General features: G+C 51.1%; 1 protein-coding gene across 1 annotated transcript; it reads right to left on the bottom strand.

The window, feature by feature from the left end:
• Positions 1–20,222: 20,222 nt before the first annotated feature.
• On the bottom strand, positions 20,223–22,292 carry PIGM (phosphatidylinositol glycan anchor biosynthesis class M). Its single transcript, XM_004775968.3, has one exon. The coding sequence runs from the start codon at positions 22,208–22,210 to the stop codon at positions 20,912–20,914; it is 1,299 nt and encodes a 432-aa protein (XP_004776025.3). The 5' UTR covers positions 22,211–22,292; the 3' UTR covers positions 20,223–20,911.
• Positions 22,293–22,403: the final 111 nt, after the last annotated feature.

The following is a 22,403-nucleotide window of genomic DNA, read 5'->3' as shown; positions in this document are numbered from 1 at the left end:
ATAATTAACGAGTACAGGTCTATTCTTTTTTTTTTTTTTTTATTTTGAGAGAGGGTGCAAGCGGGGTGGGGAGGGGCAGAAGGAGAACGAGAGAGAAAGTCCCAAGCAGGCTCCGCGCTCAGCACAGAGGCTTGATCTCACACCCTGGGATCATGCCCTGAGCCAAAACCAAAAGTTGGGCACTGGACCGTCGGAGCCACCCGGGAGCCCCGAGGTACATTCTTATTCTATGAGATCCCAAAAGTCATTAAGAAAATGACGATCACCCTAATAGGAAAAATAGGGGAAGGATGGAAACAGACAATTCAACCTCACAAGCAGTGACCAAAAAATGACAATAAAACTAAGGCTATTTTTTAAACTCTACGGTATGAGGGGACGTGAGTGACGGCCATCACCCCGTCTTGGGAAGGGTAAGCGGCTGAAGTACCAGTGACGGCGCTTTGGGAAAGACAACTGGTGATGCCGGTCAGTGGTCTGAGATGCTCCTCGGACCTTGTGACTCCGCTTCCGGGCGTTTTCAAGGAAATCATTAGAGATGTGGGCAGCCGGCCGGTGCAGCGACGCCACCACAGCGTCACGTGTGTATCTGGCTGCAGGGTCTCCATCTAGACTCGGTTGGGGGGGGGGACCACAGACACTGTTCTCCCACGTTGGCAACTGGACCGAGATTACTGCCAGCGGGTTCGTGTCGTCCTGAGTCCTGCCGGCCCTTCCCCTGTGCCACCAGAAATGCTAGTATTTGAAAAGTGCTATGAATATCAGGCTGAGGGCCAGGGGTGTGGAAGACTGTCCTTTCTGCGAAGCTGCGCTGTTGTTGTCATTTCTGCTAAGCACAAAAACGACCCAGCCTTCTACGCGTGCGGTGTACTCTGGGTACCCGTAGCGTCCTCTCCTGACCTCTGTTCCGGCTCCTTCGCTCCCTTGCGTCTCTTTCTTCCATGCTTCCTTCCAACCAGGGCAACGCAACCCAAGGGTGTTGTGAATAGCACAGTTTTCCTGAGGGGTGGAGTCACGGCGGACACTTACCGCCAGGGGAGGAAACCACGTCCCGTTTAACAGCTGGCATTGCCTGCGATGGGGAATTCCTCGCCCGCCATGAGCCTCTGGAGGGTCTACCATGTTCTCTGCTGCCAGTGCTTCTCCCGCGTCTCCTGCCGCTCTGCAGCTCTGCACCCCTGGCCTCCAGCGGCCCCGTCGCTTGAGCTGCCAGCTCGAAGTTGCCATTCAGGGCTCTCCGCGCCCTGGAGGGGAGGCGGGGTGGCAGGTGCCCGCCATGCCCGCTGTAGACCCAGCAACAGGAATGTCTCTAAATTAAAACAAAGCTTCGTCGAGAGGAGTTCCCTTGTCCTCATAAAGGCAGAAGCAGCCGCCGTCGTGTGGACGCAGGTTGTCAAGGCGGACGTCTTCGCTTCGCGCTTCGTGTTTACGTATTACTACTTGCTGTGGTTGCAACGAAGGACGGGAAATCCCCGAGTGTGACGATGGTTCTTGTGCTGGTTGGGATTACAGGAGCATCTTCTTTTCTCTCCCTGGTGATATGGTTTTCCAGGTCTTTGGCAACGACTGTATATTAATTTCGTATGTATGAACGCCGTGTTTTTAAGTAATCACATGAACCAACCCAAAGTCCTTCTGTTACAGAGTTGTACCTCTCCAATGTCAATACCTTTCACTTCCTCTTGGGTTTCTTTATGCCACCGCGCCCCAGATACTCACCAGCACACTTAAGGAAGAACAGTTCATAAACAGCTAAGTAGTGTGAAATACGCATTTCGAAGATGTGCACAGACAAAGATGACTAAAAACCAACTCTTAACTAATGTGCCACATTGGTGCTTGGGTTCAAACTCTGGACGAAGACTGTCCTGGACTGATGCCACCTGCGTTTTGGATTTCTACCGCGGGTTGCCTTTCAGCCGTATTCAATCAAACTGACAGACATTTGGCCAGATTCATGGCCCATGAATTTTAAGATAAAATTTGATAAAATCTGTCAATCTTGATGTTTAGTTTTCAGAAAATATTTATATCAGCCATTTGTCTCGATAAAGTCCCTGAGGGACAGTAGACAGGCTGAGAGCAGGTATGTACGTGGGTGACGGAAAACTCAGGAGGGAGGGGACCGTGTATGGAATAGCGTCCCCCAAAACTCGCATCAGCCCAGAACCTCCGAATGCATCCTAATTCAGAAATAGGGTCTTTGCAGATGTGCTGAATGTATTGTGAACTTAGAAGAGAGTACATGTGAGATGAAAGTGCGGTTAATTAGCAGGAGAGACTACACTAAGATTCAGAGGAACTGATGGCAGTCTGTTGAGGTGGAGGAATTAGCCCCCAAGCCCCGGTCTGGGAGCCAGGGACACCCCCCCCCCCATGACCAGATGCCCTCGAGGAGGGGAGCACAGGGGGGTACGAGCACACGCTCTCTGGACAAGAGAGCTTGGCCTCTGGATGCATCGGATGGATTGGGATCGGTAGGGGACCGAAGACCACAGCCTCCCATCACAGAGGAGAAACAGCAGGAGCACGGAGGGCGCGTGGCTGGGGAGGAGGTGCTGCTCATTTCTGGGTGCAGCTAGAACATTGTTAGTGTGACAGTGCCCGCTGGAAATTAATCCACGGGCGCGTGAGTCTGACCCATGAGCCCCAGCGTCTGCCCTGCCAGGCTGAGAAAAGATTGTGATAACTCAGGGTCAGGAGCTATTTTTATATTCAATACATCCCGCATGGGAAGTATTTTCAGTTCATAAATGATGATGATGGAGAACCTTCCTCCCTTCGCGGGCAGGCGGAAGCCAGCGGCCGCAGGGCCAGGCGGACAGCGTGTGCAGCCCTGTGCACCAGTCAAATGTGACAGTAAATCTGTGTTTTTCCGTAAGTCTCCAATTGTCCTGTTTCTTCAGAGAACCCCGACTAATACAGGAGGTTTGCACTGCTTTGATGAGGAGGCTCCATATAAGAGGAAGGAAAGGGCTTCCGTTCAAGGCAGCCGGGAAGTGATTTAATTTAATGTAATTTAATAGAAATGACTCTCTGCATCTCAGTTGGGGAGGCTGACCTCGATATTAAGCCAAGAATCTTCCACTTGATCCAGGCTGAGAAAACAGTGATGCTGGAGGTGAGCCCAAGGGACTGCCAGGGAAGGCTAGCTTCTCCCAGGCCCCAGCCCCAGAGTTTGAAAATTCAAGTACCGTGTCCGGTGAAGACCGGCTGCTCAATAACGTGGCACATAGTGACATCTACTGGTCAGTGGGGGTATTGCACTCAATTTCTTTTTCTAGGAAATAGAAGGAGCCACTTGGGGTCGATCCTACTTGTCTCCCCTGTAAATCAAAATAGGAGAAATTCCTGTTATAGAGAGAAAACAGAGGGGAGATCTTGGAGTCTTCCAGAACAAGCCCGAGTTACAAGCCCGAGTTCTGGTCCTCGCTTTGCCAGCTGTATAAACTCGGTTGGGTCGCTTGGTGTCCCGGCCAAAGGAGCCTCATCTAGCATCACAGGGGGTGGGGATCACAGCATTTCAGGGGCTACAACCTTGTGCCCCTAAAGCCCTAAGGGTACCCCCAGCGGCGTGTCAGAAAGGCAGGGCCAAGACAGGCTCCTCCCCTTCCCTCTGATCTAGGTACTTCTCTTTTTGTCTCTTTATATACTAATTTTTAAAATAATACTGTGATTTCGAAAAGAATTTCAGAGCTCTTTCTAAGTTTTCAAAAATTCTGCTTCTGCTATAAAGACCTGGCCAGTGCCCATCAACAACATTTCCTGCGCCTGCCACATTCGAAGATCCTGTACTAACTCTCTCTGAGCTACAAATACAAGTCCCTTCTCCAAAAGGGCTTACAACCTGATCGTGGACTAAAACCAGCACATCGGCTGCTACTCCTTCCTTAATAAAGCATCTTTGCCAAATCTTTAGGGTATTTTTTCCATGTGATCATATCTTTGATTTTATAATACAGATCAATGGGAAAGAAAATTCTTTTTATAGTCTGTCTTGCTGGAAGTCATCTCCACTGTAAAACAAATGTTTCAGGAGTCTCTTGGGAAGAAGCCGTCACGGAGTTGAGATTCACTGTCACTACGTACCCATGTCCTTCTCATGGGAAGCCCGGGGGATTAAGAGACTTTGTAAGCGTTATCTTTGGTTTTTAAGCAAAGTCTATAAGGCTCTAGGTGTCCGGACCCAGAAAACAGGCTATATATCTACAACAAGGGCAGACATGTAAGCTATCTTCAAATTTCCCATTAGAGGAATTTCCTATTCATCTTCATTCAGAATTCAAGTTGTTTAATATTTAAACATTTCTATTAAAGAATAGGAAGAAGGGTGTCTGGGTGGCTCCGTCGGTTAAGCCTCAGACACTGATTTTGGCTCAGATCATGATCTCAAGGTTGTAAGATCGAGTCCCACATTGGGCTCCGTGCTAGGAATGGAGCCTACTCTGGGATTCTCTCTCCCTCTCCCTCTGCCCTCCCCACCCCTACCCCTTGTGCTCACATTCTAAAAAAGAATTTTAAAAGTATAGGGAGAAATTTACTCCTCAATGGTCCAAATAAGGTAACAATACATCATGAAGAATTAGCACTGATTAAGTACTTATTCTGGCCCAGAAAGGGTTCCAAGAGCATTGTTAACTCATTTAATCCTCACCACATCCCTAGAAAGGACAGTCCATTTTTAACCCCATTTTACAGACCAGGAAACTGAGACACGGAGTCATTAAATAGCTAAGGAAGTTAGGATTGGCTGACGAGGCTGGTCCAGACTTTCTGCCCGTGGGGAAGCAGACACAGCAGTCAGACAAGCCCCACCTGCACCCACGGCCCACCGCTCACCCTCCAAGGCCCTGCTGTGGGCAGCAGGTGCCTGGCTCTGGTCTCCAGGACTATTTGCACCAGGCCCGAGGGGGCATGGACGGGGCCTGAATATCGCCTGGCACTCTGTCCAATAAGAAAAAACAACCTAAAAAGAGACGGTTCAAGTCCTTTTGGCTGGTCTCTCGTCTTGGCATCCGGCCGGTCTAAATTAGATTTATCTATCTAATCTAATCCTCCTGTAGCTGAGATAAAGGAGGCTTATCTAATTCTTCCCAGGTTGGGCCCACCTGCCGGGTACTGTAGTCAAAGACGAGTTTCAAGGCTCCAACAGGCAGGAAGGAATCAGAGAGTTATTTTACTCTCCCCTCTTTTCTCCATCCAAGAACTCATGGTCATATGTGCGGTTTCCAGATCTTGGCTGGAGGTGCCCTACCCTCCCTGCCGAGCCCCACGGACACAACCGGGAAGGTTCTCACCCTTGCATTATCTTCGCTGCAGCGGGAGCTGTACGCTGGAGACTCCGGGTCGTAACTCAACATCTGAGACGAGCTGGATGGACAGGCCTGCTCTGCTAGACACATGATACAGGGAGTGAAAAGCAAAGAACCTTCCCTCAGAAATGTCGTGATCCCCATGCTTTCATCCTTTCTCGTAATGTGTGTGATTTATCTTCTCTTGGAAAGGCGCGTATAAATGTGAATGCACTGTACTTAGGAACAGTAGGCAAAGCCACTGTTTGCTACCCCCATGCGTTTCCCAGGACGAAGGGAAGTCATCACAGCCTGATGGGGGCCTTCAGGCCCGGCAAGGGGGCTGTCTGTGACGGGAGGGTCCCTGAAGGGAAGGCATCTCTGATTTGTCAGGCCCTAAGACAATAAAAATATCCCTGCGATCACCAGATGGCCCCATCCTTCAAAGCCTGATCACAAAACCCTCGGTGACATTGAAGGAGCCGCCACGCAACATTAAGACTCCAGGACTGGAGAGACTCGCCTTAGCGGCCGGACAGTGCACCAGTGATGGCATTTCTGGACAGAAAAACATGAAGGACACTGTCCGGCCCCTGCCCACAGTGTCCTTGGCAGAGGGCAGAGGGTCAGGCTCCCACGTGCTATCCAGAAAGGAAGAGGAGAGGCGTCTGATTCAACACGGGGAGCGGACCCTATGCTCCGGGGCATCTGCAGCCTTCAGAGGGGCCCCCCCTGGGCATCTGCAGCCTTCAGAGGGGCCCCCCTGGGCATCTGCAGCCTTCAGAGGGGCCCCCCCTGGGCATCTGCAGCCTTCAGAGGGGCCCCCCCTGGGCATCTGCAGCCTTCAGAGGGGCCCCCCCTGGGCATCTGCAGCCTTCAGAGGGGCCCCCCCGATACCCGCTGAATAGGCTCCGACTTTCTCAGGGCAGGGATCAGGGGGAAAAGATGCTGCCCGCCCCCCACCCTCCCCCCGCCCCCCAGCTCTGAGAGGCCTTGCAAACGCCCAAAGGTCCATGATGCAGCGCAAGAGTCAGCCCGGGGGACACGGGCTGTTTCCTGTCCAAAATGACCATTCGAGGGGATGCCTTTAAGGGCCGCCTGGGTGGCTCAGTGGGTTAAAGCCTCTGACTTCGGCTCAGGTCATGATTCCAGGGTCCTGGGATCCAGCCCTGCATCAGGCTCTCTGCTCAACAGGGAGCCTGCTTCCTCCTCTCTATCTCTCTGCCTACTTGTGATCTCTGTCAAATGAATAAATAAAATTTTAAAAAAAAATACAAAAAACTCGCCTTTCACAGGATGAAATGACTGGTGGCACAGACAACAAACCTCCTGCCGCCGTGTGACCCCAGGCAGGCCCGAGTGAGCCAGGAGGCCTTTTGGCTGCGGCCTGGGAGCCCTGGGACCGGAGGCGGCACCCCCCACAGCCAGCCCCTCTGACCCTCACAGACCGTGACATTTCGAAGGCTGCGGACATCAGGAAAATAGAAACTCGTTTCCTTTGCCGAGACTAAAAGATTTCAATGGGATCACATCATTTCTAACAGAATGTGGGTCACCCCCTGGCTGGACAAACCCAGATCTTCCCCTCAAGGTTGAGAACCTGCGGAAAACATTACCAGATACAGAATTAAAGGGGCGGAGATGAGACATGCCAGGCGGATGCCATAAAAGAAGTTTCACCTGGAAAGATTCTAGCAAAGATGGAATGTCAGACAGAGATAAAGAAAAAACAAACCCCTCTAACCATCCAGGTAGAAAACAGAACGGGGTATGGTACTGAGAAGGAGTGGGTTTCCTCTTTGCAACGTTTCAAATGCAAGAATGTCCTTCAATAGCAGAGCAGACAGTGAGCGCGTGGGCTGGACAGGGACAGGCCCCGATCACAAGCGGGAACGAGCTGCACACACGACACTCGGAGGGTGCGGGGGGCACGGGGGCGCCTGAGACTGCAGGGTGAGTCCACACACGCGGGCCTCAGATGCCGCCCAAGTGGACACCACCTTGTTCCAGGATGCGTAGCCAAGGGGGGACTGGAGGCGAAAAGCGAGGACGCAGGTACGCACAACTCGGGAGAGCGGGTCCGTCTGGGGGTGAGGGGGGCGCCATCGGAACGAACTTGCCGGCGGTAATGAGGCTCCACGTGCGGCTCGGGCGTGAGGCTTACTGTTGCCCTTGAAATGGCACAGACCCGTGTCGTACACTATTCCGCACGGACAACCCGTCTCAAACAAAATTGTAAGACACCGAAAAAAGACATGTCGGGGTGCCTGGGTGGCTCAGTCGTTAAGCGTCTGCCTTCAGCTCAGGTCACGATCCTGGCATCCTGGGACCGAGCCCTGCTCAGCGGGGAGCCTGCTTCTCCCTCTCCCTCTCCCGCTCCCCGTGCTTGTGCTCTCTCTCCTGCTTCCTCTCACTCTCAAATAAATAAATAAAATCTTTAAAAAAATTTTTTTAATTTAAGAAGACATCTCAAGTGGAAAGCAAAGGCAACATATAATGAAAAATTAATTTCTTGCAGGTTTAAAGAATGTCCCAGCCGACTTAAAAGCCGAGGAAGCACCAGCGGCGGGAAGAACGCTGCCCGCAGCAGATTTCAAGAAACAACAAGTCAGAACACCAAAAAGAGAGAGAGAGGAAGATTATAACAGAGGAATCTCATTCACAAAAATAGATGCAAAATCCCTACTTATTTGGTTTTTAAATAGGCGATTAGAGTGAGAAGTGTATTACTACTAGGGCCCATCCTGTCAGTCACTGTGGGCGTTTGTAATAAAAACACAGGCATGGTTCGGCATATCTCCTATTTGAATGGATTAAATTCAGAGAAAAGTCTCTATAATCGCTGGCAATTCATTTGATCAACTTGAACATTTTACTAATTTTAATAAGGAACCTGTTCATCACTGACCCACAGAAGTATAGCTCCTGGACAGAACAACACCATTTAGGGGGACCTGGGTGGCTCAATGGGTTAAAGCTTCTGCCTTCAGGTCAGGTCGTGATCCCAGTGTCCTGGGATTGAGCCCTGCATCGGGCTCTCTGCTCAGGGGGAGCCTGCTTCCCTCTCTCTCTCTGCCTGCCTTTCTGCCTACTTGTGATCTCTGTCTGTCAAATAAATAAATAAATAAAATCTTTTACAAAAAAAAAAGAAGAACACTGTTTACTTCATACTTACACGTCGGATGCTAGGGGCATTCCTATTAAAATCTGGGGCAATAGAAAGACGTCTGCTATCATGATGTTATTTGAAATTATTAAGTTTTAGGCAAGTATAATATGGTAAGAAAAAAATAATTAGGAAATATACATATGGAAGAGAAGGCCAAATTATCATTTCTGGCATAATTACCTTAAAATCCAGAAAATTTACTGAAACATGATTAGTACTAGAGAGTTCTTATAATATGTTCAGTTGCAAAATAAACATACAAAACTTGGTGGTGGTGATCGTGTCCTCCAACGCCCTCCAGCTCACAAAGCGAATGGAGCTTCCGTGAGGATGGAGACAGTAAATACACATCCCTTGCAAAGGGAAAGCGAGCCCAGATTTGTTATTCTGGTTGTTCAAGAGAATTGGTAAAATCCGCTTTCTGTATCAAAATTCCCAATTTCTATATGCGGGTAATGAATTCAAAAATTGTCTGGACTAACCGTGTCCGTAGGCTAGATGTGACCACGGGCCCCCAGTGTGTGACTTCCAATCAGCACGTTCCCGTAGAACTCATGCGAAAATGTAATGGGAGCAAATGTTAACCAGGACCAAAACTGATCAATTTTTCAATCAGAGGAAGACGACTATCCTATGATCTCACTCCTATGTGGGATTTAAGAAACAAAGCAGAGGATCCCAGGGGAAGGGAGGGAAAAATAAAACAGGATGAAATCAGAGAGGGAGACAAAGCAGAAGAGACTCTGAAATCATAGGAAGCAAACTGAGGGTTGCTGGAGGGGAGAGGAGTAAGGAGAAGGGGTGACCGGGGCCGGGCACTAAGGAGGGCATGTGATGGGACGAGCGCGGGGTGTTCCACGCAGCTGGTGAATCTGTGAACTCCACCTCTGAAACTAAGAATATAGCATATGTTAATGAGCTGAATTTAAATTTTAAAAATGAAATACATTTTGGAGGAAAACACTGATTAATTTTTGAATCGCTAATCATTTGAAATAAATTGAATTAAGCTTCTTCCTCTTAATGACACCAAATAAAGTCCACAGAAGAAAGATTTAAATGTAAAAAAATGAATCTAAACAAGCACTGGGAAAAAAAATACTTAAATATTTATATGATCTTGGAGTGGGGAAGTCTTTCTACAAATAACAACAAATCCAGAAATCAGAAAAAGAGAAGACTGACCTTGATTATATATATACTTTTTAATAATTTCAGGTCAAAAAATAAAAGGTCAGTGGCAGATTAGGAAAAACATTAAAAACACATGGGGTCAATATCCCCGAGACAGAGACTGGTCTTACAAATCAGTAACAAGAACCTCCGGAAGATCCGAAGCACAGGATTGAAAAGCCAGCCCAAAATAAGAATCATCGATGGCTGATGAGTATATGGTAGGCATTCAGTCTCACTAGCAATTAAACAAATACAAATTAGCCAATTACATGATGCCATTTCCCCCTATTGATTTGACAAACGTTTTTTGTTTGTTTGCTTTTTGTTTTTTTTTTGTTGTTGTTGTTTTTAGTCCAGGCGGAAAAGGCATTCATGGTTGGTAGAAGGATACACAAACAATGTGTACAACAATTCTGCAATATGTGTCAGAACCTTCGACTCAGCAAGTCTATTTCTAGAAGGTTAATCTAAGGAAATCAGAATATATACAAGTATTTAGCTGCAAAATGTCATTACTGCTATTGATGTGGGAAACAGAGACCGAAGAAAAATTATTAAATTTCCTTACCTATTGACAAGCCCTTAAAACAGGGCAGAGTGACTGTCCTCTAGGGACTCAACTACCCCCACCTTAAGGCTTTGCTAAGGGGCAAAGGGCAATCCTAGCCTGACCTACCCCTACCCCCAGCCAGGATCCTGTAAGTCTACTTGAACAATTCAGTCCTTTGGAAACTTCATCTCTAAACCTGCAAGATAGTGTTGACAATCATTCCCAAGCATATGGCCCACTGATAGACATCTAAAGGGTCTCAGGAGAAGGTTTTATTACTGGTAATGAATAACCTTTTCCCCAAACAATAGCTAGCCCCTCAAGGTCCTAGAAACCTTGCTTCCAAAATTCCTTAGAGACTTAGCCATCCCTAATCCCCTTCCCAATTTACAAGTATATAATAGAGCACTCCTCACATCCCCGGGGCAGCAGCTCTTCCTGCCCACGGGGTCTTGTCCCCCTGCTTTCGTAAACCACCATTTTGCACCAAAGATGTTTCAAGCATTCTTTCTTGGTCATCGGCTCCGGGCCTCACCTCACCGAACCTCACCTAGGTTCTAGAACTTCATTACTATCACAGCAAAACACAAAAACAGACAGAACAATGCCCACACGGACCGAGAAGTAGATAAATGAGTACTTTCACAGGATGAAATTCCTGGCATTCTTAGTCTGAAAAAGTCCTGAAAAGTATTTAATTTTTTTTAAAGATTTTATTTTTTTAAGTAATTTCTACACCCAACGTGGGGCTTGAACCCATGACCCCGAGATCAAGAGTCAGATTCTCCACCAACCCAACCAGCGAGGTGCCCCCCAAAATATTTATTATTGAAAGATATGATACACTGCTAAAGTTTTTTTTAAGTTTATTTATTTATCATTATTATTTTAAGTAGGCTCTACACCCAGCATGGAGCCCAATACGGGGCGTGAACTCATGACCCTGAGATCAAGACCTGAGCTGAGATCAAGAGTCAGACACTTAACTGACTGAGCTATCCAGGTGCCCCTTAAAGGCATTATTTTAATTTCATTTGAAGTTAAAACAAATAAGTTCAGTTTACTATTGAATCAGTGTCTCTTGAAACTACACAGTCTGTAGAGAGACGAGAAAGGAACTCCCTCAGTGGTCCCCTCTGGATAGTGCACTCGGAATTGTTGTGTTCCAGATTATCTTTTTAACATTGTTTGTTAACGGACATACTGTTCTGATTTCAAAAAAAGAAAGAGGGGGGCGCCTGGGTGGCTCAGTGGGTTGAGGCCTCTGCCTTCGGCTCAGGTCATGATCCCAGGGTTCTGGGATCAAGCCCCGCATTGGGCTCTCTGCTCGGCAGGGAGCCTGCTTCCCTTCCTCTCTCTCTGTCTGCCTCTCTGCCTGCTTGTGATCTCTGTCTCTCAAATAAATAAATAAAATCTTTAAAACAAAAAAAAGAAAGAAAGAAAGAAAGAGGAAAACTGTATTTTAAATTAAAAGATAAAGGAAGCTGGGGTCCTTGGGTAGACTCGTTGGTTATTATGTTACTTAGTTGTTAGGAGGAGCTAGACATAGTCCGCCCGCTGTGGTTAGCTGTGCGGGGACGAACACCCACGCTGGGTGTCATCAGCGGGCTTACCTGCCTACTTCAGCTTTGCTTGGGCGGCTTTTAAAGTCAAGTCACACGCTAAACGCGGTGAAGAGAGCCGCTCCGGAAATGTGCGGAGTGCCGGGAGCCAGCTCAGGCAGGCTTTCACGGAACGCTCTGAAAAATTAAAATGTTATTGCAAATAATCCACAAAGTGGGTTTTCTTTAGGTGGTTTACGAGAATTGCCTGTCAGTGCCTAGTTTATCCACAGCGACTTAACACAGTTAATGGACCGTATAGAAATATTTACAGGCCCAGGGAGAGATTTACTGGCGGACTTGGCCTTCCTTCCAGGTTAACAGTGACCTCCTGCCAACCCCTCAAATACACAGAGAAGCTAGAGCGAAAGCGTGGGGCTGGGAAGGGTGCGACATTCCCTAGGTGAATCGGGGGGGTGGGGTCTTCAGTCAGAAGGCAAGGCCCCCAAATAAATAAGTGGTACGTGTGCAAGCTACAGATTAAGAGCCTGAGCTTTAAAAACGTGATGGCATTTCTTGGACCTGGCTGACCACTACCTGCCCCTCTGCCTGTTGCTGTCCCCCTAGATCCCCACACCCCCTGGAGCTGTGAGTTTGTCTGGAATCGGGCCGCTGACTCCCAAGACTGGCCACCAGCGCCTCTCACCTGCACCGCTCCAGTGACCTCCAGGGGCGTCTTTCTAGAACACGTTCTCACTGTGTTGGCAGAGGGACTTTTTTTAAATGTCATTTTTGTGCCGGAATCCCTCCAACGGTTTTCTGTCGCATGTGGGGAAACCCCTTAACTTCTCGCCGTGGTCCGCAAGATCTATGACCACCCTGCCTCCGCTTCCCTGTCCTGCCAATTATTATTCTTAGCCACAAGGGCCTTCTTTCTATTTCCGGGACTCCAAGCTCATCCTGCACTTTTGTTTGCTTTGGGTGAAACGTCTCCTACCCCACTTTTGTCCATTCCTATTAATTAGATTTTCAAACGGTAAGAAATTCAAAATATGCTTCGAAGGCACGCGCTGTGTGACCAGCCATCGGAGGACTCGGCTACGGGTTTCCCACTCTTTTCGAGAGAGGACACCTGCCGCGAGCCCACCGTGGTCACAGCCGTATGCTCGCACACGTGCGCGAAGGGGCTCCTGTGTGCACATCAGTAAGTCTGAACGCTGAAGACACAGACACCTCTGTCTCCGGGGAGGAACTCGCCTCCCTGTCTTCCCTGGGTTATCTTTTTCCTCTCCCATTGGCTCGGGAACTGCGGGCCAACACCAGGGCTGGGGGCTTCACTCTTTGGAGCCCAGGGCCCCTCTGATGAAGGCTACAGATATTTCCCACCAAAAAATGGGCACAGGGGCGCCTGGGTGGCTCAGTGGGTTAAGCCGCTGCCTTCAGCTCAGGTCATGATCTCAGGGTCCTGCGATCGAGGCACACAAACACACACACATGTACACGTACACGCACACATGTGCACACATTCCTAACCATTACAGGCAGCCCGAGTTACGAGTCATTAAAAGATTCCCTGTTAGGGCACTTCCCGGGACAAACATTTTGAAATTTCCTAGATTACAGCAGATTTCACACAGGTGGGTTTTAAGTGCTTCCCTTCTCGGGGAGGCATTCCTGGACCCTGACAGAGATTAGGACTCTGCCAAGCCTTATCAGCAGCAGCCTGGGCCAGAATTCCTTAGGTGGGTTGTTTCCTGGAAGATTATCACAGTGATTAATCTCATCTACTTTCTGTTGTCAGTTTCAGAGGTTGACACTTCTGGACTTGTTCCCAGATTTTAGGGCTGTTGTCGGTTGGAAACCTGCTGCTTCTCGAACATTGACTCTACCCTCTGCTTAGGGAAGAGTTCTGAAAGCAGGGGAGGGGCCTGGGGCCCTTCTCCCAGCTAAATGGGAAGGTGCCATGGGAAGGAAGAAGCGAGAAGGAGGTGGAAAGAAGGAAGATTGTGTGGAGGCCGTAGAGAAAGCGGCGGCACATCGGGGCCAGTCAGGACTGGACGGGGAGCCCGCTTGCCCGCCGGGGCCCGAGGCTCAGGATTGCCCCCAAACCCTAAGGCTTCCTTCAGCCCCCTCTCCCACGCAAGCTTGCGTTTTGGTTGATTACTTGCTTTTCAACAGAGTCAACAGAGTCTGGGACAGGCTTTCCCCAGCTGGGCGTCGCTGACATTTGGGGACAGATGCGTCTTTGTCGTGGACCCGTCCTGGGCAGGGGGCTGATCTGCAGTGCCTCTGGCCTCTGAGCACTGGATGTCGGTGACCCCTCCCCCCAGCAACAGCTACACGTGTGCCCCGAGTCGGGACAAAACAGCCCCTGGCTGAGAACCACTCGGTCGAGGCAAGTTGAAGCCGACAGACTTGGGTTCCAACTGTCGCTCCATCCCTCACAAGCCTATGACCTTGAGAAAACCCACTATTTATTTGAGCCTGTTGTCTTGTCAGCAAATAATATTTCTCTCAAAAAGTTGTTTTGGGAATGAAATGCGTGCAAAGCATATTGGTTCACAATAGGTTCTCAACAAACATTTGTTCCCTCCCAACTCCAGCCTCATTGACTTCACAAATATTTACTGAGTGCTTGGGCTGTGTGCAAAGGATAAACACGCCGCGATTCTTGTCCTCGAGGAGCTAACCGCCTCGCAGAGAGGAACGCGCCGGCCTCTGGAACAGAACACGCGCGTTCACGGAGATACTTACAAATCTTGTAACTGTGACCCTCTTTTTCTCTTTTTTCCCTTTTTAGTTTGTCTCTCTCCATGAGCTCGCGGTCCTGCCTCCTGATAGCAGAAGGGGCCCCTGAGTCGGGTCTTGAAAACAGGAGAACCACGCGGGCTTAGAAACAGCAAGGCCAAGGCCGATGGCGCGAGTATCTCCGGACACTGTCATCCTGTGGGCGAGAGGGAGCGTGCGTGGGAGAGACCGGTGCAGCGTGGAGGAAGCGAAGGGATTCGGACCCGGTCTGGCAGGGGAGGCGGAGCCGCCCAGGCTGCTGCTCTGAGGATGGGGACAGGACCAGACCCGCTCGGGCAAGCCCGCCTGGCGGCAGTGGGAGGACACGGGAGAGGAGGGATGAAGGGCAGGAGAGCTGGGGAACAAAACCCGACGGCAGCCACGGACTCCAGAGGAGCGCTAATGAGGCCTGAGCTAGAGAAGCCGCAAGGACAATGGCGAGATGCCAGGCAGCTCGGGGACATCAGGCTGTAGACCCGACAGGAGCTGGTGCCTGATGAGACGGAGAGGTGGGCCGCAAGTGAAGAAGGAACGGAGGGGATTATGCGATTCTAGCCTGGGCACTGAGTGGCTCCCGGTGGCATTTAGAAAGGACAGGCACCGGGAAACGGCTCCTTTTCCCTTTCACAGCTGCCCGCACCGGCTCCGAGGGGAGGAGCGCACGCCCCCCCCCACCGCTCCCCCCCTCCAGACCGCCGCACAACTCAGTTTGGCAAACCCGGGAGTGTGTGTGGCTGACCCCGCCCAGCAGCCCGGGGACAGGTTAGACCTGTCTGTCTTTGCCTGGTCTGGGCGGGTGCAGGGAAATGGTGTCAATGGATAATCATCACCGTCCGCGGGGAGTTCACAGTCCAGGCGGCCAGGCACACAGAGGCCGAGCGCGGCCCAGGGCGCCCTGCGCGGTCACGGCGTGCGGAGGAGCTGCCCCCGGAAACGTTCCATGAAGGGTATCGGCCTCAAAGCAGGAGCTGGGGAGAGAGACGAGGGCACGACCAGAGTGTTCTAGCCCCAGTACCGGCAGCTGCCAAGGCGTGAAGGGGCGGCAGAACTCGGCAGGGCTGTGGGCAGGGCGTGTGAAGACGAGGCTGACACAGGCGAGAGCCCGACGGGATGCGTCTGGAAGGGCCAAGGGTCATCAAAAGCAGAGCGGACCCCGAGCGATGGGCTGCGGGCACAAACAGAAAGCTTTCAGGGAAAGGCCCCGGCGCTTGCCCGGTACCGGAGGAAAGCAGGGAAGGTAGCAAATGTCTCGATGCCTGGAGCTGGAAGGTAAACTGAGGCACACGAAACACTTTCAGGGCTTGAGTAAAAACTGACTCCAGCGGGCAGGTTGGACTGGAATGGGGTGAGGCCCGCTCCCACCACCAGCCGGAGCCCGGGGAGAGGCAGACCCAAAGCAAGGACAGCTGTGTCTTGCACGGTGGCAGCATTCGGGAAAGCCCACGGAAAAGCCGGAACTGGGACTGGCTGTTCTTCAGTTTTGACTTCTTCACCTTGAGCCACGGGCAGGCTGAGGGCTGCGTGCGCTCCGGTGGGCCACTGGGGAGTCAGACCCACCTGCAGCCCAATGGCCTCCTGTGTGATCACCACGGGCGCACCCAGCTCTGCACTAACCTCGCCCGACTCAGGGTTAGGGAAGCCCATCCAGCTACGAGAGAGGGGCCCTGCTCTAGCCTTCGTCACAGGGGACTGCCGTCCCCTTCCCGGCTGTGTCCTCGGCTAGAGGCACTGAGTTCCCTGAGGCCGGGACTCTGCTCGTCCTTGTACTCCCGTCCTTGCCAAGGGACCCCCCCAGCCTCGCCGAGGGACCCCCCCAGCCTCGCCGAGGGCCCGGCCCAATCGCCTCGTACGTGTGGACGAACGAACGAATGAATGATCGGTCAGGCAAACTTTCCTGAACGTCCCGCCTCCTACGAACCAGTTGGTCATCTCACCGCATCTAGATGCCAAGGGCAGCCCAAAGGAGTGAATTTGGCTCCAGAAGATCTGGGTTCTGCTACTGCCTCATGAGAACGTGGACCTCGGGCAAAGCGCATATGTTCTAACCTGAGAATCTAGGGTTCTCGTCTATGAAGATGGGCTTTTTTTTTTTTTTTTTAAAGATTTTATCTATTTATTTGACAGAGAGAGAGATCACAAGTAGGCAGAGAGGCAGGCAGAGAGAGAGAAAGGAGGAAGCAGACTCCCTGGGATCATGACCTGAGCCGAAGGCAGAGGCTTTAACCCCCTGAGCCACGCTGAGGGACCCCATGAAAATGGGCTTTTCGAAAAACCCTGGGAGTCTCAAAATAATGTGTGCCAACACTTCGTAACACTGCTCAAACGTAAGGTGTATCTAGTATACATTATCCTCTTCTTTACAAACAAACCTGTACTCCGAAGTCAGAAAAAACATATTGAACTCAAAGTTACTGTATTACAGGCCAGTCCAAATACCGTCTTTACTTGTGCTTTTCCACCAGCACCCACACTGTCCTGCTGGGAGCCGTAGCTGGCCTCTGGCTGTTCCGTTTGCCCCAATCACTTGCACTCACCTTGCTATACCTCAAACGTGCCACACTGGCTCCTACCCCAGGCCTCTGCCCCGCTGTTCACTCTTCCCCGATAATGGGAAGGTCGTGTCTGCACTTCCTTCAGGCCTCGGCTGGGAAGCTGCCTCACGGGGCCTTCCCTGAGACCTCTGTGGCAAGCAGCTCTGCCCTCCTCCCCGCGGTGGCTCTCCTCTTCCTCAGCCTGTCCTCCCTTCCCGGACGGCAGTCATCACGTTTTTGCTGCTTCTTGGCCTCCCCTGAAACGTCAGCCGCGCGGAGAGCACGCCTCCCTTACGACACCCAGAACGGAGCTCAGCACATGAAGATACTCGGGGCTTCGTGCTACGTGGTTTGCCAAATAAATGACACTGGGCAAAGAAATGAGGTTTTTCCCTGTCGTCACCTGTCATCATGTGCAATTAAAAAGGACTTGCAAAATAAAACAGGATAGAAAATAGTAGGATTAGAGGAGATCCAGTCTTGCCATGAACAAGCTGTTCGACCTTGGAAAGTCGTTTCTGTCAGCGTTCTTACCCATAAAACAGGAGCAGGGACACCCTCTACCTGCCCGCATCGCAGATCACAGGGCTGCTGTGGCCTCAGTGGGCTCTCGCAGAGCATGCAACAGGATGCGTTTCTGTCTTTACTGGTAACTCTTCAAACTCGTCCATTATAAGACTTGGCGCAGGCCTGGATCTCCATGTAATTGCCTAAAAATAGAGAACAAAGGTGAAAGCTTCCCTTTGACAAATGAACTGAGCTTCAAATATTCAGCCTCCAGATTATTAGTATAGTCACTGTGTCGTTTCATTTCCTACAGCAGACAGAGCAATTAGCAGCGGGTCTGAGCCGCTAGGAAGACTCTGCGAGTCTGAGGTTTTGTTCAGGATAAAGATACAAACGCCTGTTTTTACTATATGGATGGTTCTCCTTGGTTAGTGCTGAAGAAGTGCTTATGCTGTTTGGAAGCTTCTGTCGCCGGCAGAAGACATGTGCCCCCACCGACACTCTACCCTGAAGGAGCCCTTGACATGATGGACAATGACGGGCTGCCTCAGGGCCACGAGCCAAATTCTGGCTTAATTGGCTTAAAACCAGCAGGAACCAGACATCTGAACGTTCTGCCCGGGCATTTTCACAGGTAACTCCTGTGACTGAAAGATACTCCTGTAACTCCTGTTACCTGAAAAGGTAACTCCTTTTCAAAGAACCAGATCAAGATGAGAACGAAACAAAGAGGAGTGGGTAGATTAAATGATTATTTAGTATAAGCCCAGGCTCTTATCCTCTATTCGTTAGATTTGGGGGAGGGACCCCTGGGTGGCTCGGTCGGTTGAGCATCTGCCTTCAGCTCAGGTCATGATCCCAGGGTCCTCGGATCGAGTCCTGCGTGGGGCTCCCTGCTCAGTGGAGAGCCTGCGTCCCTCTTCCTCTGCCCCTCCCCATCTCATGCTCTCTCACTCGCTCTCGACCCCACTCTGACTCTATCTAAATAAATAAAATCTTAAAAAAAAAAAAAAAAAAACACAGATTCAGGGGGAAAGCCTTACACCTAGACTCCGGAAGTAGCTCCTTCTTTAAATGCTTGTGAACAGACAGGAACGCCTGGGGGCCGATGGGAAATGGTTCTATGCCAGCAGCAGTATATTAACTCATTTCATCCTTGCAAACAATTCTCTGAGGACTCTAGTATGATCCCTGTTTCACAGAGAGCTATCCCGTCTAGATAAAAGCGGCTTGCCCACGGTGGTGCGCCGGAATTTGAACGAAGCTGTGTTCTCATGTGCCACGCTCAGCCATGACTGTGAACGGAGGACTACAGAACGGGCATCGTACGCCGGACCCCAAGGGGAATCCGACAATGACCATTTACCTTCCGGAAAGCATGGTCACGGAATTTCCACAGCGGGAGCTCCACAGCTGGGCTAACGTGTGCTTCAGCAAAACCCACTTTCTACACTGGGCTAGGACAAGAGTCACCAAGAAACGAATCAATTTGGTGAGATGTGGATGTGGGAGGGCGTTATTGAAGGTCTAGAACTATCGAAAAGAAAAGTTTGGGAGTCCCACGAACTTCTGCACAAATGCAAGAACACTGCCCCTCAAGCAGGCCTTGTATTCAAAGTGGTGATGACACGGGCCATCTTGTATTAAAATACAAGACGAGGAGACACGGAGTGCTCAGTTCTGTTCACTTTGCAGTAATCTGCATCTCCCGGGCCTGGGCGCTTTTTTAATTAAAAAAGAATGGAAAAAACAAAAACCGTTAAGAACGTCATGGCTGGAAAGCCGCTAGTGGACGATCACATACAAAGAGCCCGCAAGGTAAGAACCAATGTGGGATCTGAGACCAGATGCTACAAGCAAGGTCACTGTCCTCAACAATCACTGGTCTCACCTGTTTTCACCTAATGACACCCTGGCAAAACCACCCACTCTTCCCTTCTTATAGCAGGTCCCAAAAGGTGCCCATCCAAGAACTGTGGCCCCTGCCAGCGCTCTTACTGATGTCTAGTTCGTATACACCTTATTCTCGAAGTCCTTTTTGGCCTGAACCGGTATGAAATATTCTAACTTCTCCGAAGTTGTTTTTGTTTTTTTAGTGTGAAAGAATGTTGATAAATTACTCATCTTTTAAAACCACGATCATAAAATCAATCTCCTGTATTACTACTGCATGAGTGCGAGGGAGTCCCCAGCCTACATGGGTTATGTTAAAAAAAATTTTTTTAGGTAGCTCATTTAAAACTGAGAAAGCATTTCTTCCCTAGAATATTATAGTAATAAGGGAAATGGATCTGCTCACCGAAGCCTCCTTTCCACACTCTCTCCCTCAATTTCCTGGTCCAGATTTATGACTACTTAGGCTGCTTCTTAAGCTTTCCAGCGCCTCCCACACAGGTCTCCATTTCCACCATGCATTTTTTTCAAGTGGGGTATTTTTAACCTGGGAAATGTCTTACTAACGACGTAATTTTGTATCACTTAAAATCTCCTAATTTTCATTTTCACAACACAGATGACGCTCAATTACCTTAAATTCTGTATGAAAAATATCTAAAGGCAATCAGAAAATTAAAAACAAGAGGTATAAGAGAACATTAAACTGTCCCTAGTAGTTTGTGAACTCCAAACATCAAAAGCAAGATGCTATTTTGAAATATGTACTGACTCAAGTTTAAAGATGGGTGAACTTTAATTTAATCGTGTATAAAACCAAATGGTAGTCTAATACCACTGAGACTAAGTGCTGAAAAACGAAGTAAATAAAACAACTACATGAAACATGATTACAATTTAAATTCTTTGGACTCTTTTTCTAAGCCCCCACTTTTAATACAGAACGAACTCTCCCAGTCTCAGCCCGGTGGTATTGGTTAACACTTGACATCCAAAAGCTGAACTTTAGGCACGTTCCACGAGTTCTCACAGCTGTTGGGAAAGCTTTAAAAAAGAAGAAGTGGGGGTTAAAAAGACAGCTTCGGACTGCAGCACAGTATAACCGGTAGGAATGCCGACTTGGACTTTAGGTCTCTAAGTCCATTCCTCTGTTCTTCTACAAAAACGCTAATTTTAGCATCTGATAGTTTAATCAGATTTCCCATTTTCAACAAGTAACCTTTACTTCCCATCATGTCCCAGAGAACAGACTCCTGAGATTAGGACAGAGGCAGACCTCAACCGCTGAGCCCGCTTTATATAAAAGGCAACCACTCCTTTTAATTCCCGCTGGACTAGGGTTTTGTGCTCCAAACTGAATCTTCACTAGAGCGCACAGGATGTTCACAAATGTGTCCCAAAGCTCTCTTCTGGTCCGCTCAGGACGATGACCCTGTCGCAGAAGTGGCAGAGGAACTGGAGTCCTATCAGTCGTATTTGATTCTCTCCACGGGGGGTTCCTCCTTGTAATGGGAAATTATTTGAATCAGGATGGAACAGTTGATAAGGAGGAAGAACAAACCAGCTAACCAGATAAACAGAAACGTGTTCTTTCCCTGAAACTCCAGGACGTAGGCCGGCGCCAGCCACAAGGCCTGCCCTATGAACCAGAGCATCAGGAGAAGCACAGCTCGCTTCCACGGGATTCGCACGAGCGGCATCACCAGCGGCAGCAGGCAGAGGTACCAGAGGAAATACTGGGAGGTGCAGACTTTGTTGAAAGTCACGAAAATGGCCGTGTGCAGGAAGCAACAGAAGGCGAGGTCCCGGTAGTAGGCGAAGGACACGGCGGAGAGCAGGACGAACTGCGGCAGGAAGGCGGCGATGCCCAGGGAGGGGCTCCACGGGCTCTCGGCCGTCAGGTAGAGCATGTAGAAGTAGGGCGAGAAGTTGTGCCGCGTGTCCCGCCGCGTCAGGTGGTACAGGTAGGTGTGCTCCACGAACTCCCAGCCGTACCTCCGGTAGAAGCCGGCGCCCAGGGCGGCGAACGTGAGCCCGGCCACCGCCACGAAGAGCAGCACGGCGCGGCTGCACAGCCTCCCGAGGAACTCGGCCAGGCGCGCCCGGAAGGAGCCGCGGCGCGGGCGGGGGCCCGGGTGGCCGCCGCCGCCGCCGCCACCGCCGCCGCCGCCGCGCTCCGGGAGCAGGTGCAGGGCGATGGGCAGCGCGTAGGTCACCGGGTACAGCTTCATGTGCACCGCGACGCCGTAGGCCACGGCGGCGCCCGCCACCTGCCCCCGCGCCAGCAGGTACAGCGCCGCCAGCACCAGCGCCGCCACCAGCGAGTCGGCGTTGCCGCGGCTGGACACCGCCATGGGCAGCGGGTTGAGCAGCCAGAAGACGCAGTAGCCGCAGGCGCGGCGCCGGCCCAGCCCGCGGAGGCGCAGCAGGCGGTAGAGCAGGAAGGCGGCGAGCAGGTCGCCGCTGATGAACACAAACTTCCCGAAGAGCTCGCCCAGGCGCACGCCGGGCGCCAGCAGCCAGCCCAGCAGCGGCGTGTAGCGGTAGGTGGCCCGCAGGTAGGGCGAGCGCCCCTGCGCGACGAGGCGCGCGGCGTCCGTGAACACCGGGTAGTCCGCGTCCGTGTAGCGCACCCGCAGCGTCCGGTCCTGGAAGGCGCCGTAGAAGACCAGGGCCACCCGCGCGAGGAAGGCCACCCCGAAGACGCCGGCGGGCGGCACCCGCAGGCTCAGGAACCACTCGCCCCAGGGCTCGGTCGGGCCCATGACCGCCCGGCGCCCCCGCCGCTCGGCCCCAGCCCCGAGCCGCCGTCCGAGCCGCGACCCTCGCCCGGCGCCCGCGCCTCAGGCGGCCGGCGCATCTCCCGCCCGCGCGCCGCCAACCGAAACCGCCGCGGGACGGTCGCTTCCGGCAGAGAGCCCCGCCCCCGCCCCGCTTCCGGGGGGCGGGGCCGCGCCG

The sequence above is a fragment of the Mustela putorius genome, unplaced genomic scaffold (assembly GCF_011764305.1).
Source record: "Mustela putorius furo isolate JIRA1106 unplaced genomic scaffold, ASM1176430v1.1 tig00000997_pilon_pilon_pilon, whole genome shotgun sequence".
NCBI classification, from domain to species: Eukaryota; Metazoa; Chordata; class Mammalia; order Carnivora; family Mustelidae; genus Mustela; species Mustela putorius.
The sequence above is the reverse complement of the archived record's forward strand: the minus strand, read 5'-3'. Positions and strand labels throughout refer to the sequence as shown.

Coding starts and splice junctions, on each gene's coding strand:
- PIGM (XM_004775968.3), bottom strand. CDS start 22,210: ATGGGCCCGACCGAGCCCTGGGGCGAGTGGTTCCTGAGCCTGCGGGTG.